Raw genomic sequence first — 16,388 nt, 5'->3', positions numbered from 1 at the left:
AATGTCAAAAACTCAAATGAGAGTCACCTCAAGAAGGAGCATGAGAAGCTGGAGAAATACCAAGGGCTAAAAGAGGAAATCAAGAAGCCGTGTAGAGTCAAGGCCTCAGTGGTACCAGTGGTCATCAGAGCACTCGGTGCTGTGACCCCCAAACTGGAAGAGAGGATCCAACAGATCCCAGGAACAACCTCAGATCTCTGTCCAGAAGAGCCCAGTCCTACTGCTCAGAACCCTCAAGTTCTCAGGCCTTTAGGAGAGAACCTGAGCTTAAAGTGACATGGAATCACCCATGTGGAAAAAATAGAGCAATCTTGGTGTTTCTTATATATATATATTAGTGGTGTTCCAATTGATCGGCCACCGATCATTATCGGCCGATATCTGTGAAAAAGTATGTGATTGATGTTCGCCGATCAATGTCTTTTGTTGCCGATCACAAAACCTTTATACTGTGCAGCCTATAGAGGCGCTGTGTGCAGTGTAGCGTAGCTATATCTTTCCTTCACAGTGTGCAAAACAAACATGTCTGCCGTGTGAACTTCTACACCGTGTGTGACAGTGATGTGAAGTTTGCGTCCTGCAACACGTACAACGAAAAGTACCTCGCAGGGGAACCACGTCAAAATCTTTCAACACTACGAATTTAATACGACATTTAAAGAACAACCACTTGGCGGAGTATGGTGAGTTTTCGAGGCTCACTGACAAAATGAAAGCAGACACCCAGAGCAGTCAGAGGGCAGTTAATGCAGCACACAATTACCAACACTCGTCGCAAATAACAAGAAACCGGCCACCACACACCAACAAAAAACCTGATCGGAGCATCCCTTATATATATATAATTGTTTTAACATTTTGTACATATTGTTTCTTAAAGTTGCTTGACAATATAGATACTCAAATTCTCACTTCTCTCATGAGTTAACAAAAACACTTTGAATGTTTTTTAATATTTATTATTTGTAAAAAAAATACATTATTAAAAATAAACTATTCCAAAAGGTTTACCAACATTTTAAATACATTCACTATTCAACTGTTTGACTGCTAAACACAACATACATATTCACAACCATTAAAGGAAAGGTTATTTTCAGATGAAATTTGAATAAAACCAATGTTCTTTGTATTTGCGCAACCAGAAAAACATCTTCTGCTGAACTGGGTCTGAACATTTATTTTCTTTACCTGCTTTTCCAAGCTGGTACCTATGTTCAGCAGTTATTGTGTGATTGGTGGGTTACACCTTGGACAGGTCTCCAGTCCATCCCAGGGACAAAGAGACAACCATTCATGCTCCTGGTCACATTTAGGAACAAGTGTTGATTAATGGAACATGCATGTTATTGATCAGTTGGAGGAAACCGGAGTACCAGGAACAAACAAAGAAGATGCAAACTCCACACAGAAAGGCCAGGATGTGAACCTGCAGTCTTCATGCTGTGAGATGACAGCTCGACCCTCTGCGTACCCACGCTGCCCCGGTCACAACAGTACGGATGTTTTCTATGGTACCACTCCGAACTGTTCTTCCATCTACTTGTTTGATTTCCTTTCAGCTGTAAAACACTTCAGGTAATATCCCTCCTTCCTAAAACACTGATATTCAGTGCTGGTTTGGGTCTGGCTCAATGGCAGGCTGCAAAATCAGTCACCAGAAAACAAAAACATAAACATCCATCCATCCATTTTCTTTACCCGCTTCTCCATTCCGGGTTGCGGGGAGCTGGTGCCCATCTCCAGCACTTCCTGTGCGAGAGGCGGGGGACACCATGGACAAGTAAACACATTAAAAAACAATAAAACAAACAAACAAAAAACTAGAATTTTGTCAGAATAGTGTCATATCTGATCCCAGTTTGAACAAAACATGAACTTAAATCCAGACAAGCTGGACCTGGACTAACACAGTTTATATCAGAAACAAGATGGCGGTTGTCCTAACTCTTTTAGGATCATTTTATAACAATAAAATCAAAAACAACTGACAGAAAAACAAACTATTCTCTGAGTCGAGTCATGGAATGAACAGAACCAGAACTGTGAGGTGTCTGAATCATTCACTCCAGTTTATTACTTCTCAACTCTACAGTTTTGTTAAAAATGATTACTTCTTGCTTTGTAAATATTACATAACAAGAAATCAAAGTATCAGATTTATTCAAATATGGTTTTCATTTCACTTAACAAAGATCCCAAATTTAAAACGTGTAAAAAAACAAATAGAAAAGGCTGGGGTAGGTGTTATTAAAATACACAAAACTGTCCACATGTCCACATTTGTTAACACTGTTCTGGCTGTTTGGGTCAGAAGAGATACTTTCGACAGAGTTCTGATCCGCACCGACACTCCACTCGGAGCCTCTTTTTAGGTGAAGAAGGAAGTCCTGCTAGACTGAAACTGGAGTCCATTTTGGTGCTTTCTGTGTCCATTGGATCAACTGGAAACAAACAAGTCACACAAGTGAGAAATCAAACTTTGCAGAAAAGTACCATCTGCCTCAGTGAGTCGCTGGCAGCTGATAGGCTAACCCTCTTCTGTTGATGTCTGAGTAAAATCATCTTTAATAAGCAATCTTAGAAACACATTTGATGTTCTTTTTTTCCATTTTTATCCAGATCTGGAAACACTAATCCCACTTTTAAGTACTTTTAAGAGAGTAAAAAAAGCCAACATATTATAGCATTAGACAGTTATTTCCATAGTTATTTCCACAGTTATTGCACGTTTCTCTTTAGAATTTACAAGTCTCCTCTCCACAACCCACAGTTCTGCTCAAACCCGGGGATTGAAAGTTTCAGCAGTCTTTTTATATTCCACCTGCACCAGGATTCTGGATTCTGGACTCCATTGCTCTACTCCAAACTGTCACCTCAGACCTGTCTGCGTGATGTCAGAATAGATGAAAAAAAAGACAAGCTCCAAGTTTCTCTTAACATTTTGCAGGACTGCTTGTCAAAATACCAGGCCTTGTGTTCTTTTTAATGTTTTTAATTCAGTTGTAAATTCCTGTGGTTCTGGTTGTGCTGTGGCTTCTCCTGCACTGTGTGAAGTGCTTCTAAATATTTTGTAAATAAGACATTCATCAAGATGTAGATCCATCTACTTCCGCACCTTGCTCAACCAGTTTTGAGCATTTTGAGCCAGTCACGTTCACGGTTTTAAGAATAGTTTGTCATATCAGACAGACTGTGTTGAACTCTGTAAGTTCAGTATTCCTGTTTGAATCAATGTCTCCATCGTTAGACTGTTCCAACCTCTTATTTAAAAACAAACCACAATCTAACTGTGTTGTCTAGCTATAGGCCAGCATTAAACCTACAAATTTTTGAACAGGTTGTTTTTAATCAACTCCTGAAATTTTTAGATATACACATCTTTTGTGAAGAATTTTAGTCAAGTTTAAACTCATGCCACACCACGGACACCACCCTTTTAAGATTTAATAATGACCGTCTTTTAACTGTTGATTCTGGAAATTCTGCTCTTTTAATGCCTTTAGACATTTCTGCTGCCTGTGACAGGATCATAATATATTGCTGTTGTAACTTGAACAAGATGTTTTATCAAAGGCAAAGTTTGGTTTAAATCCTACCTGACAAACAAGTTTTTCTGTTCATTTCTGGAAATGTTCCTCCTTGGCAGCACCTCTAAATGTTGAGTCCCTCAAGAGTTTCTTTTAGGCCAGTTGCTGTTTATTCTGTACATGTTGCCTTTGAGGTAACATGTACATGTGTATTTACAGGAAATACAATATCAGGGTTTCTGCAGAAATCAGCCAATCAGCCAATGGGTTTTAATTCCAATTTCATGCCATGTGTAAGCATTAATAAGAGCCAGGGATCCGACAACATTTGTGGTCTGTTGCTTAAATATTGTGCCAAACAACTGGAAGGATGCTGTGATTGCCCCCGTCCCCAAAACAAACTGCCCTAAAACCCTAAATGACTTTAAACTTATTGCTTTGACATCTATTGTGGTGAAAACTTTGGAAAAACTTGTTCGGTCTAAAATGCTGGAGAAAATGGAGAAGGATCTGGATCTTCTGCAGTGTGCTTACAGACCACACAGAGAAGCTGAGGATGAATTTGCTTTTTAAACATCTGGAAGGAAAGGGATCACATGCACAACTCTTATTTATTGACTTTTCACCTGCTTTTAACACCATCCAAGCTCACATCTTAGAACAGTTTGACATGGGTTCTAATCCTGTGGACTGGATTTGACATTTTTTAAGGACCAGGACACAGCAGGTCTGCTCCTCCACCGGCTCTCTGCAAGCACGTCTTCTGTCGCCTCTTCTTTTTATCCTCTACACAAACGTGCTGTAGCAGCAGGGAAAGCAGAGTCATTTTAAAGTATGCAGATGACTCAAGTCATTGCTAGCCTGCTTAATGAAAGACAAGTAGGCCACGAGCCTGTGGTGGAGGACTTCATTCAGTGGTGGGATGAATCCTATTTGCAGATGCATATCTCAAAAACTACAGACAGGATCACTGATTTTAGAAAACGTACTCAGGCGCAGGAAAATACTCTATGAAAGGGCCAGACTGTGGAAGCTGTTGACTCCTACAATTATCTGAGTACAGTTACTGACAGTAAACTGACCTTTGAGGCGAAATATGAGGCTGTCTATAAGAAAGGAAACTCAGGAAACTCTCTACCTTCCACAGTGACTATTTTACTGAGCCGTTATTGAATGGGTTATATCTTTTTGCTTGGTGTTCTGGTTTGGAAATTTAACTCTCTGAACCAATTAGTTAAATGGTCCAGTAAGGCTGGGTGAGATGCAGCTAAGCCCAGAATCCTTTATCCACATCCTCTGCACAGCAACCTCAGGCTCCTCCCATCTGGACACACATATTTGATCCCAAGATGTAAAACTAAGCTGTAGAAAACCAGTTTTGTTCCTGTTGCCATAAGCTTCCAAAATTTGATTAAGCATAGTCTTAATATTGTTTAATTTTGCTTTATCTTAATTTCATTTTCTAATTTTACTGTTTTTTTTAAGTATTGAGCACTGGGCCATTTTTGGATCATGTTATATTTATATTTATTGTGTGAAAGCCAACTCACTTCACTGTAACCAAATCTATCTAATGTTATAAAAAAAATTGATGATTGATTAATGTTTTAACATTTTTAATGCCATCTAAGTTTTCTTAAATGCCATTTTTTCTGCAATCAACAGTGAATGCAGAAACTAGTACCCATTTTTCCTTTAAAGAAAGATAAAATCATGTTTTAGTTCACAAGTTTTTCCTTACATTTCTGACTGAAGCGAGCGTCTCAGAACCAGAAGAGGCGTGGACAGCGCTGCCACACATACAATAATTATTGTATTTCTACAATAACCCATAAAATCCCAAGCATCGAAAAAAGAAACTTTATTGAGGGAAGCCATCCTGAGACCAGAGGCCTGTTTCAGTAGTTGCTGTTGCTGTTTGTTCTTAATAATTGTGGGCAAATAAATCACTGAGTTGTGATTCTAATAAACCTGTAAAGCTGTTTTTTCTTCATTATTAGAGGCATTCAGTGGTTCAGGTGGGTTGGTTGATGTTAATTCCTAGAATAGAAACTATATTTGAAAATATTTATAAAGGCAGGACCCTGATACAACCCTGGCAACAATGATGGAATCACCATTCTCTGAGGATCTTCCTTCAGAAAAAAAGCAGATCACAGACATGACAAAAGGCAACTTTCACTCAAAGAAATTAAGACAAATAACTGTGGTAGCCAGTAACAGTTGGATTTTTAGAACAAGCTCAGGGAATAAATTATGGATTATGTGGTATCATTTTATTTTGTTGTATTTATCTGCCACACCTTTAAAGGCCGGTCCATGAAAATACTGTCTGATAATGAACCGGGTCGTGGAGCTAAAAAGGCTGGGCGCCGCTGCGATACGTCAACATTTCCCGGGTCATGGAGCAGAACTCAGCTGGCATCGAGCACTAACGATAAACATGATGAACTGACTCAGTTTAGAGATTAACTACATTTTTAAACTAAACAGAAAGTTGTTGTGCGTCATCATCCGTCTTCTCTCAGTAATAAACCTGTTTTTTGTTGTTTAATCCCAGGACTGACTGGTTTACCTTTCCACATGTGGACCGGGTCAGCTCTGTTTCACAAAGGTGCTTCAACCTCTCCCCGTCAAAGTCCGTTCACAACTCACATGAAGGTGTCTGCATCCTGACTTGTCCCAAATATTCTTTCTTACAAACGCTGCAAAATCCTTCACCACCTGAGCATCGATGGGCTGCAGCCATGCCTTAAATCTGAGCTGAAATTTATATTTGTCTCTGCTCCTGATGTTTTCATGTTTTCTGCCCAACACGTGATCTTCCTACAACTGTTCACAGAACAGCCAGAAACAATGACCATTCATTAGTTTCCTGTCCATTTTAGAATTGATTTTAACATTTTTATTAACCTTTGAAGTTTTAAATGATGGTGCCCCGCCATATTTAACTGCTACCCTCTCCACACCAGTGGTCAGGCAGTGGCTCCTTCAAACCTTTAGAACAATCTTCCCTTCATTTTACACACAGCTCAGACTAAAGAGACTTTTAAATCCTGCTTAAGACCTTTTTACTTTTGCTTTAGATTTAAACAGCATTAGATCTTATCTAGTTGTGCTGTCCTTAATATAATTTATTGTCCTTTTATTCTTGTTTTATGTTATTGCATTGTTTTCTGGTTTGACTGTAAAGCATTTTGATAAACCTCAACTGTTTAAAACTGACAGTGACAACAGAGAAGAAGAGGAAGATACTTTTTAAATGCTCCACATCAGAAAACCAAAGAGAAGCTAAAAGACCTGCCTGTTTGTTTTAGATCAGGTTTCACATGGTATTCCTTTGGTATTTTCATATTAGGAGATGTTACTCAATGTTTGTCTTCTTTTGCATCAAGTCCAGGTCAAAATAATTAAAGCAAACACTCCTTACTTGTTTTGGTTTATAATTCTTTCCTAATGTGAGAGATACCTGTGTGGAGTTTTTTAAACATTATGTTTGACACATAGCCTGTAAGAGCATCACCCCAACGCCCCACTACCCCACACTTATTCCATTCTTCTCCAAACTCAAATTCTCTAAAAGTTTCTATCAAGTTTAAAGCCACTTTTTAAAATGTAAAGATATCTGTAAAATTATTGTAAATGTTTGTATAGTGGTGTGGTTTTATACTCTGCATGAAGAAATATAATAATAATAATAATAAAAAAACACTAATTGTCCACAAAACACGGACAGCAGGAAACACTTAAAACAAATGTTTTTGTCATTAATTTGTACACTTATATCAGGGTTTTAATTTTCTGCAATATAAAATGATATTCATTTATAATACAAGGAAAACCCTGATGGTGGCTACTTCCTTCTTTTACATACACACACTTTGCAAAGTACTCCATCTCAGCAGTTTGGTTGTTTTAAACTATATTTTCATTTTTTAGAAAATGCAACAAGAAATTGTCAAAAAAAAAAATCTAGGGCTTTTTTATATTCTACTTTCTTTATTCCACACTTATCCAGACCTGGAAAATGCTGCAGACTGTATAGGAAACCTGTTTTTGACCACAAACATATCCTCCTATTGTTTTGTCTTTTTTGGCTGCAAAAGACTATTTCCTTGATCAATTTGATCAAGTTTAACATAACCCTTTAAAATACTCTAGTTTGATTCTAAAACAATATTACAACAATAAATATGCCATATAAAAGACACATTAAATTCAGTTTGTTTCTTCAGATTCTCAGTTATCAGGACCGTTGTGCTTCTGATCCGAGGAGTTAGTCCATCTTAAACTCTGAGCAGATTCTGTTCAGTTATTTTCAGTAAGATCTCTAATCTGAGTGTCAGCATCTAACGACTGTGAAAGTCACAGAACTGGATCTTAAATCATGGAGCTGTGTAAAATCAAAGGATTTATGTTTTGTGAACTTACTTTGCATTTTATAGTCAAAGGTGAGCTCCTCTCCTGCTCGAATGGATCGGGTTGAAAATAAAGCGATTCTGGGAAGTCTTTCATCGATGTTATCAATGAACACGTTGAATACCTGCAGGTTGGGGTCACACTGCAAAGAAACAACAAAAGGACGTTTAAATAGCAAACAGGCAAACAAACAGCATTTTTCTGTACGTACAATAAACAGAACGCACAGTAAAAATACGAAACGCCCCGTCCTCTTCAGTTGGTTGGAACTGAAACCAACAGAAACCAGCTTATGAGAGCTGCCATGTTGTAACTTTGGATTTACAGTCTGAAGACCACCAAATCACACACAGCCATGGTGTCACACGAAATAACAGGTACAGGTTTGTTTGTTGACTGTTCCTCCTGACACTGAGGAAATGGCTGATCGAAAATCACCTTTTCTTTTTCATCTTCAGCCTAACATCATGGCATGCAATCCAAATCAATACTGATAGGTGAACACTTTAGAATTAATCTGATTATATTGTTATTGTCCAACTGTCCTTGAAATATTATTAGTTTTTAATTTTTTTGCTTAAAACAGTTAGTTAATACAGCCAGTAATTTTAATTAAAAAGTTTATAATCACAAGTCATGAGTGACAGGGGAGTGTTGGCACATTAAAATAGTGGGGGCTGTAAGCTGTCCTATTAAAACCAGACTTACTCATGAAGTATGACTTATGTTATCTTCCATATGCATAAAAAGTCTTGAACTTTACAGTTCGGTAACCAGTAACCTTTTAATGAGGAGTAGTAAGAGAATGCTGGCAAATCTTCCTTATTGGCAAAAGAAAAAACAAGTATCTGATCTGTGGTTAATTTGCTATGAGCATAAAGTGCCAGTTTCACCTGTGTACAGCGACACATGGGGATCAACTATACATACACTGTGGTTGACAAAGTGGGAAATGTTTCCTTGATGAGCTGCGTCCACTGTGTACACATCATCTACGTAGTCCAGATCAAACAGGTATGTCGAACCTTGGCAGTCGTAGAAATGACCCCTCTTCTCCGCTTCATCGGTTGTGATGATCTGAGAAAACACACCAATTTCTTTATTCTTTTAATTATTAAAAGTTTATAATCCTAGGGGTGTAAGTTACAGGCAGATCAAAACAAAAACAAACAAACAAAAACCCAGCTATAAGTCAAAGCTCCCCTCCACAGTTTGAACCCCAGAGACTAAACTGCAGCATGACTGCACTGATTCATACAACAAAAGAGCAATTTTAGCAACTAGCAACCTGCCTGTCTATTTTCTTTACCCATTTTTCTGTGCAGGGTACTGAGGGACCTGATGCCCATCTCCTGCAGTTCTTGTGGAAGTAGCAGGGTCCATTACAGGGACACAGAAACAAACTATTCACACCTCGTGACAGTTTAGAGTTAACAGCTAACCTAAAATCTATGGTTTTTGTGGGAGGAAACCGGAGTACCCAAAGAAAACTTTTTTGATGTAATAATTAGTGCAATTGTGCTGCAGTTTAGACTCTGTGGTTTAAAGTGTCCAGTATTAAAGGTGATTAAACTGTTAAGTTGCTGCTCAAAACAATGTTAATGAGAATCTTCTCTAATAATAAAAATGACAACGGCTGCAGAAAAATTAGACTTTTGTAGGATGAAGTGAGGCAGTGGCCATTAAATTTAGAAAGCATGAACAGAATGCTCTTATAATAATTCTAGATAAATTTTACCTTCTGGGTATACACAGGTATTTAGTGAAGCAGTTTGCTATTTAAAATGTCTGTATAAAGAAAACAATTTTAATGTTAGAGTTTTGCTGGATAATCTGAAAAGTTGAGGCAGACAGCATTTAATTTCATCAGATATATTTTTCCTAATTTCTAATTAAACAGAAAATCTGATTGTCTGTTCACAATAAAATGTTTAAAGTAAAAAATAAAAATCTGAAAATAAAAATAATCACCACATTACAGAACTTTGTCTGTCGCTGGAAATCTATACAACAATATCCTACAAATAATTAGAGGGATTTGTTTTAATAAAATGCAACAGAAAAAAATGACAATATAGTTGACTAAAAACACAGATTTTAGCTTCTTAAGATGTGCACACAACTGCACTCCATTCTGTGGGCCTGAATGAGCTGGTTGTAGCAGCTGCTGATGCAATAATTCACACTGATTCTGCAGTTCCTCAACAGACAGAGGAGTCAGAACCACCACGAGCTCACACCATGAACATCAGATAATATTCTGACTGAGTTTCTTTGTCAACTCACTAGAGACATCCCATACACCTCATGTTCCTCCTCTCAGTAAAACCTTCTTAAGGAGCTGTGCTGAAGGAGGCAGTTTGTCTGTGAAGCATTCAATGACCAAAAAAACATCCAATTTAAAGAAATGACTGGCTAATCACTAATCATGGGCGGACAGGCTTAATATAGGCTGGTGTGGGTCACAAGGCAATTTTGGGTGGCAAATCTAATTTTGTTAATGTGGAGATAAATTAGTATCAAAAGTAATCATAAAAGCGCACAAGAGTCTGTCACAAATACATACCACAAAAGCATAAACAGTTTTTCAAATGTCCACATTTCAATATGCACAAGTAGGAGTTTGCTTGCCTGTGCTCCAGATTCACAAATGTAATGTTGAGTTCAAGGCTAGTGGAAAGCTGGGACATTTGGGCCTCACTCCTTTTACTGGGTTATTGGAAACAACATTTCTGATTTCGACCAGTAGCTCATAAAACATGTACAATCACATTACCTTCCTGGATTCCAAAAATGTTAATTTTGTGGACCGTCAACTGAAATAAACAACCCAAAATGAGTAGATTATTCTTCTTTTGGAAAATCTACTGGAAAAAAGATATTTTTTAGTACTTATTTTGTGTGTGTGTGTGTGGGTACTATACTTTTGATATAAACTACGTACTCAAAATGAGTATGGAAAAATGTGCTACCAAAACTTGGCGCCGTTTCTGGAGACAACGAAAGCGCTACAGACAACGTTGGCCCTGTGTTGTTGCTGTTTTTTAAACTTATGGGGATTCTCCTGAGCCTTCAGTAAGAGAGGCGCAGTGGAAGAAATGCTCTGGATGCTGCGATTGTTGCGCGGAGTAGGACAGCTGTTATCAGCCGGAGATTTCAGGCTTTACAGCGCCTTCAGCTGGGGGACAGACGGCAGAAACGTTGCAGGGTAAGCTAACGCTGTTGTTTATAGTCCTACCTTCGCTCTTTATGCTTGCATCTGGTCACACCCCCGACCAATGAGTGAACAGGAGCTAAGCTTGCACCGCCCACGAAGCAGGGCCGGCCCAGCTGGCCCGACTCCGAAGCAGGGACCAAAGAAGCAGGGCCGACCTCGAAAGAATGCAGATGAAAACTCGCACAAAGCAAGCCGAGTAGAGTAGAGCCGGGACCTTTAGAGCTGGTAGAAAAGGGGCATATGTTTCTCAGCTGGTCTGGGATATTACCGGAAGAGCTGGAAGAGGAGGCTGTGGAAATAGATGTCTGGGCCTTCACCAAACTCTTTCCTCAGCCCCCCTGACTTGACTTTGGAACAAGTGTGAGATAATGGATGGATGACTCCAGCTAAAAATAAAATGTCAGACTCTTCCAGGCTGCATACAACCCTGTAATGTGATACTGATGGTTCATTTATAGGCACTTAAAGACCGTATAGACATACTGAAGTGCATTTTCATGAATGAGATCAGATGTTTTTCTTTTGAAAAGGTAAAGTTAAGTCATCTCACCTCTCCAACGTACTCCATGACAAACGTATTCTTCTTGATGTGCTGCAGCGTGCGGACACCCCACCCTCGGCCATTCTCTGTCTTAAAGATGCACAAGTCAAACTGAATTCCTTTCTGAACTACTCTGTTGGGACAGTCGGGCCCACAGCTGCACCGGGAGTTACACTCATATATGGGGTTCCCTGGCCGGATCCGGACCTGGCCCTTGTTGTTGTAGGCCATACGGTGCAGGGAGGCCCCTGGGCAACAGCCATTCATGGGTTCCTCCAAACAGTTCTTACATTCACAACCGACAGCCATCTCATCCAGCACGATGCCTGGACCAACTTTATAGTTGTTAATGTAGGTAAAGTTTTTCGGAGGGCCTTCCAGGTCCACTTCATTTGAAACCAAAATACGACCAGGGTGATTACGAGTCTGGTTCAAGTGGGCCTCCCATTGCTGCAGACTTTGGCGTAGTTTGGCTTTCTGAACCAGGAACAAAGACGCATCCTTTTCCAATCGTTTGGGGAGGCCTCGTCTCTTCTGGCATTTTAGGATTGAATCCAGGTCTTGGTGGAACACTTTCATTAGTTTGGGACATTTCAGGTTCCTCTTGGGTTCCCAGGAATTAACGGAGTCAGGGAAGCCTTTCCACTTCACCAAGTAGAACTCCTCATCCTGAAAAACACAACAAAGTAAGTTTGGACCAGGAACTGGACCTAATATTATGTCCTTCACCTTAGTAAAAAAAGACCAACCCAGACCAGACCAAGAACTGAACTTACTCTGATCAGCCTTCACTTTGTCATTAAAGTCAGACCCAGACTGGACCAAGAACTTGGCTGAACCTGACCATCCTTCACCTCAGTAATAAAAGACAAAATCTGAAACAATCTAAATGTTGATGATCTTGTTGATGTAGACAGAAAAAAACTGGACCAGGAACTAGACTTAACTTGAAAAATGTTCACCTTCTATTAAAGACAGACCCAGACAGAACTTTAATCTAATCATTTTTCACCTTGGTAATAAAGAAAGAGCCAGACTAGCAGGTTTAATGTTTCTACTCTACCTGCAACACAGGGCCACCTACAAAGGAATGAACGGTCTCAGACTTATGGTAGTTTCATCTAAATAGAGAAATACGAACTAAATATCAATTACAAATCCAGAAAAAAAACACATTAAAGTTTAAAAAATATTTTTGTTTCACTGAGCAAAACAACTATTTCATCCCTAAACTTGACTTAGTAATTGGTGGAGAAATCTTTGTTGGTAAAACATTTTCTTGTCTCCAGGTTTATAAACATCCCAGGAGAGATTTTGCCCACTGCTCTGTACAGAAACTCTCCAAATCGTTTAGGTTTTTGCTGCTGCTTGGCAACTCAAAGCTTCAGCTCCCTTCAAAGTTTCTGCAAGACTGAGGTATGGAGACTGGTTAGACAACTCCACGAGCTTAATACGTTTCTTATTTAGGTACTCATTTGTTGCACAGTATACTATACATTGGCCTCCTACAGCATGGGTGACCATCAGTAGTGTGTTCCCAATCACATTCTTGGTGGCTGTGGTCCCAACTGCCTTCAGATCATTAACAAGCTTCATCATTGTGGCTGCAGGCTGCTCCTTCACCTTTCTCATTATCATCTTCACACCATAAGGAAGATCGAAAACTGATTATAAATTGTTGTTTTACTTTTTGCCAAGGCCTGCTTTGTTCAGGTTCATCCCAGGTTTGAAATGTTGTTAGGAATAAAATAAAAACATTTGAGGGTTCTGATTCAATATATGAGCATACACTCCTACCACAGATGGAAAGTGCTGGCTAAATAATATAACAGAAAAATATATATAACAAAAAAATAACAGAAAATATGTATAAGAAAAAAGCTGAATGGAAACGGAACAGGTGGACACCAGGCATGTGCAGTCAGAGGAGACAGGTTAAACAGAGCCTCCCCTGACATGAGGAAAAAGAAGAAAGAAAACAACAGTAAAGCAAAGCAAATATTATTATTTGCTTTATATTTAGTTTGTGTTATACATGTAATTTTTTATGATTATTATATTTTTTCATCCCTTTCACTACCATTTCCAGCCCCCCTCAGTGTGAACAGTCTAACTCAGCTCACTGTGAGCGTACCTTTGGATTTCTTACTCTTTGTTGCCAATACAGTATTTGTTGACACTTGTATTATGCCCATTTTTCCTATAGGTTCTAATGCAGGCTATTTCATGTATATTTATTTATTCTTGTTGATCTGATAGAAAGGTGTGTTGAAATAAATAAATTCCCTCTGCCACACTGCAAGGTCACCATCCGATTCTTCTCCTGGTTTTCTGTGTATATTATTGGACCAAAACAATACCTAAAATAAAAACAAAACGTGGTGAACTCCATTATCTGTTTTATTTCATTTATTTTTGTTTAAGTTTAAAATTATCTCCAACCTGGACTTTAAACTGAAAGCTGTCTGCTGGAGTTTGGCACAGAATCCATAAACATGTTGTCACTTGCTAATCCATGATATTAGAATTTTTTTTTTGTATTAAATATTCGGTTAAAACATAATCTGAACTAACAAAGCGTTGAAGTGAATACATATGACACACAGATGCATGCCAGGAGGAGAGAAAGAGAGGGACAGAAACCTCATCCAGACTTTTCAAATTAAAAATACTTTAAAATGCAACTCATAGCAGAAGTTATAGGTCATTGTCTGTTGGAATTTGCCTCACCAGCCATGAACTCTACCTCATGTCACTGTTGGACACGGAGTCTCAGACTGTGTCTGTATGTAGGATGGAGATAAATGTGAATTGAAAAAAGACATGAACATACTGTACATGTTATATGTATGTAATATCTGCATGTGTTCTGTTAAACAGAGTGTCGGATTGTGTCTTTGTCCCTCCTATAAATCATTCCTTGCAGTTTCTGTAATTCATGTATTCCACAAGTTTACTAGAAATAAACAACAGTGACCTTCAGACTGTGGTTTAATATGATGTGCTGCAGGATTGTTCAGGTCATTATTAAATAATCTGCTTTGTCTTAAAAAACACCACTAAATGTCAGTGAGCCTTCATACCTGAGAATACTGATATCATACCTTGGTCCTCTTGTAGTCACAAAGGAACTCCACCTCGTACTCGTCTACGTTGGCTCTGTTGACTCCGAGCTCATGGCAGTACAGCTTCTCTGAGCGACACAAAGCTTCCAGCTCATCTGAGCGCAGTTTACAAGCAACACTGCAGGCTGGAACAGCAGAAGCCAGGGCACTGGAGGCTAGGAAACTGGAATCTGACATGCTGGAATCCAGTGCACCGCAGTCTGGGACATAATCTGAGATACAATCCGGGGCACTGCAGTCTGAGACACCAGAATCCAGGCCGCTGCAGTCTGATACCCTGCAGTCTGGGAGGTAAATGTTAGGGTCAAACTGTGGCTGAAACAAAGCTGATTTAACAGAATCGTTATTACACCAGTTAAAGGTTCTGTTAAAGGTGCTGAGCAGCGAACCTTTCACTAAGACACCACTGACTGACCTGCAAATTTAAAACTTTCAAGTACGGTTTAAATTAATAAATGACTGCAAGCATGGTGGTATCCAAAATTTAATACACGCATTCGGGTATTTATTAGAACTTTACAAAGCGATAAGGAAGTGTTTTTGTTCTGTAACAAATTGATGTGCAGCAGTCTGAGACAACTTTTTCCTCAACTATCAGCATGCAAAAATAAAGCTCGCGTTCATACCGTTCACAAGAGTAAACAACTAAAATATTTACGGGCCAACATTACACATGGATGAATGAGGCTTTTGTTTAAATTAAAGTTCATTTTACCTTTCAAATTTTCCGCCATGTTTCTACACAACCGCCAAAACAGAACGAACTACAGCAGTCAAGGCGGTCCTTCAAAACTTTGTGACGTAGATGGTGCTGATTGGATTAGCCACAACTGTCAGACGTACTATTGGCTTAGATATAGGACAGTGAGTACGGCAGAACACGATTGGCTGGTTCGAGTTAAACTCCAAGAACAGTGGCTCCTATAGGTGGACGTATCGACATTGTTGGACACGGAGTCTGATTATTAAAATAATAAAAAACACATTTCTGAAAATTACCCCCAACGTTCTTTGTTATCTAAAATAAATTTCTCTTCTGCACAACTCTGAAATTTATTGAGGCAAAGAATGCTACTTTGCTATACAATAATATGTCCGTTTTGGTGTTTTGATTATTATCCTAAATGAACAATAATTCCTGAATTATTACCTGTATTATCATTAGGTTTTTCATGACATTTTGTACCCCTTTTAATTTTATTTGAACATTTTTATTTATTTGTCCATTCATTTTTATTTATTTTTTGGCTTCTTCCTTTCTTTGTAAAACTATTGACTGCTTGTCATTTAAGTTACTGTTCAAAATATGTATGCTTGTAAGATTTGACTATCTTTCACAATAAAGTTTTGTTAAAATAAATAAATAAATAAATAAAAACATTCAAATGAAAAGAAACGGGATTAAAAGTGGTTTAATGACCTACATTTTACTCTTCCATCAATTTTTATTAATAGGTTTATTATTTAGGTAGTGATATATATATATATATATATATATATATATATATATATATATATATATATATATATATATATATATATATATATATATATAT

General features: G+C 38.3%; 1 protein-coding gene across 1 annotated transcript; it reads right to left on the bottom strand.

Annotated features, from left to right (window-relative positions):
• Positions 1-743: 743 nt before the first annotated feature.
• Positions 744-15,648, bottom strand: LOC108231967 (histone-lysine N-methyltransferase SUV39H1). Its single transcript, XM_017409415.3, has 6 exons — positions 15,548-15,648; positions 14,812-15,116; positions 11,717-12,376; positions 8,880-9,026; positions 7,962-8,091; positions 744-2,444 (listed from the first exon to the last, which is right to left on the bottom strand). Exons 1-6 carry the CDS (start codon positions 15,564-15,566, stop codon positions 2,311-2,313), a joined length of 1,395 nt encoding a protein of 464 aa, XP_017264904.1. The 5' UTR covers positions 15,567-15,648; the 3' UTR covers positions 744-2,310.
• Between the last annotated feature and the right edge of the window lie 740 nt (positions 15,649-16,388).

This window comes from Kryptolebias marmoratus, linkage group LG8 (genome assembly GCF_001649575.2).
Source record: "Kryptolebias marmoratus isolate JLee-2015 linkage group LG8, ASM164957v2, whole genome shotgun sequence".
NCBI classification, from domain to species: Eukaryota; Metazoa; Chordata; class Actinopteri; order Cyprinodontiformes; family Rivulidae; genus Kryptolebias; species Kryptolebias marmoratus.
The sequence above is the reverse complement of the archived record's forward strand: the minus strand, read 5'-3'. Positions and strand labels throughout refer to the sequence as shown.

Bases quoted from the DNA above. Each gene is read 5' to 3' on its own strand.
- LOC108231967 (XM_017409415.3), bottom strand. The intron at 12,377-14,811 runs GTATGATATCAG...TGTGTTTTTCAG, and splicing joins GTGACTACAAGAGGACCAAG to GATGAGGAGTTCTACTTGGT. The intron at 8,092-8,879 runs GTATGTATAGTT...GTTTCTTTGCAG, and splicing joins CCCACTTTGTCAACCACAGT to TGTGACCCCAACCTGCAGGT.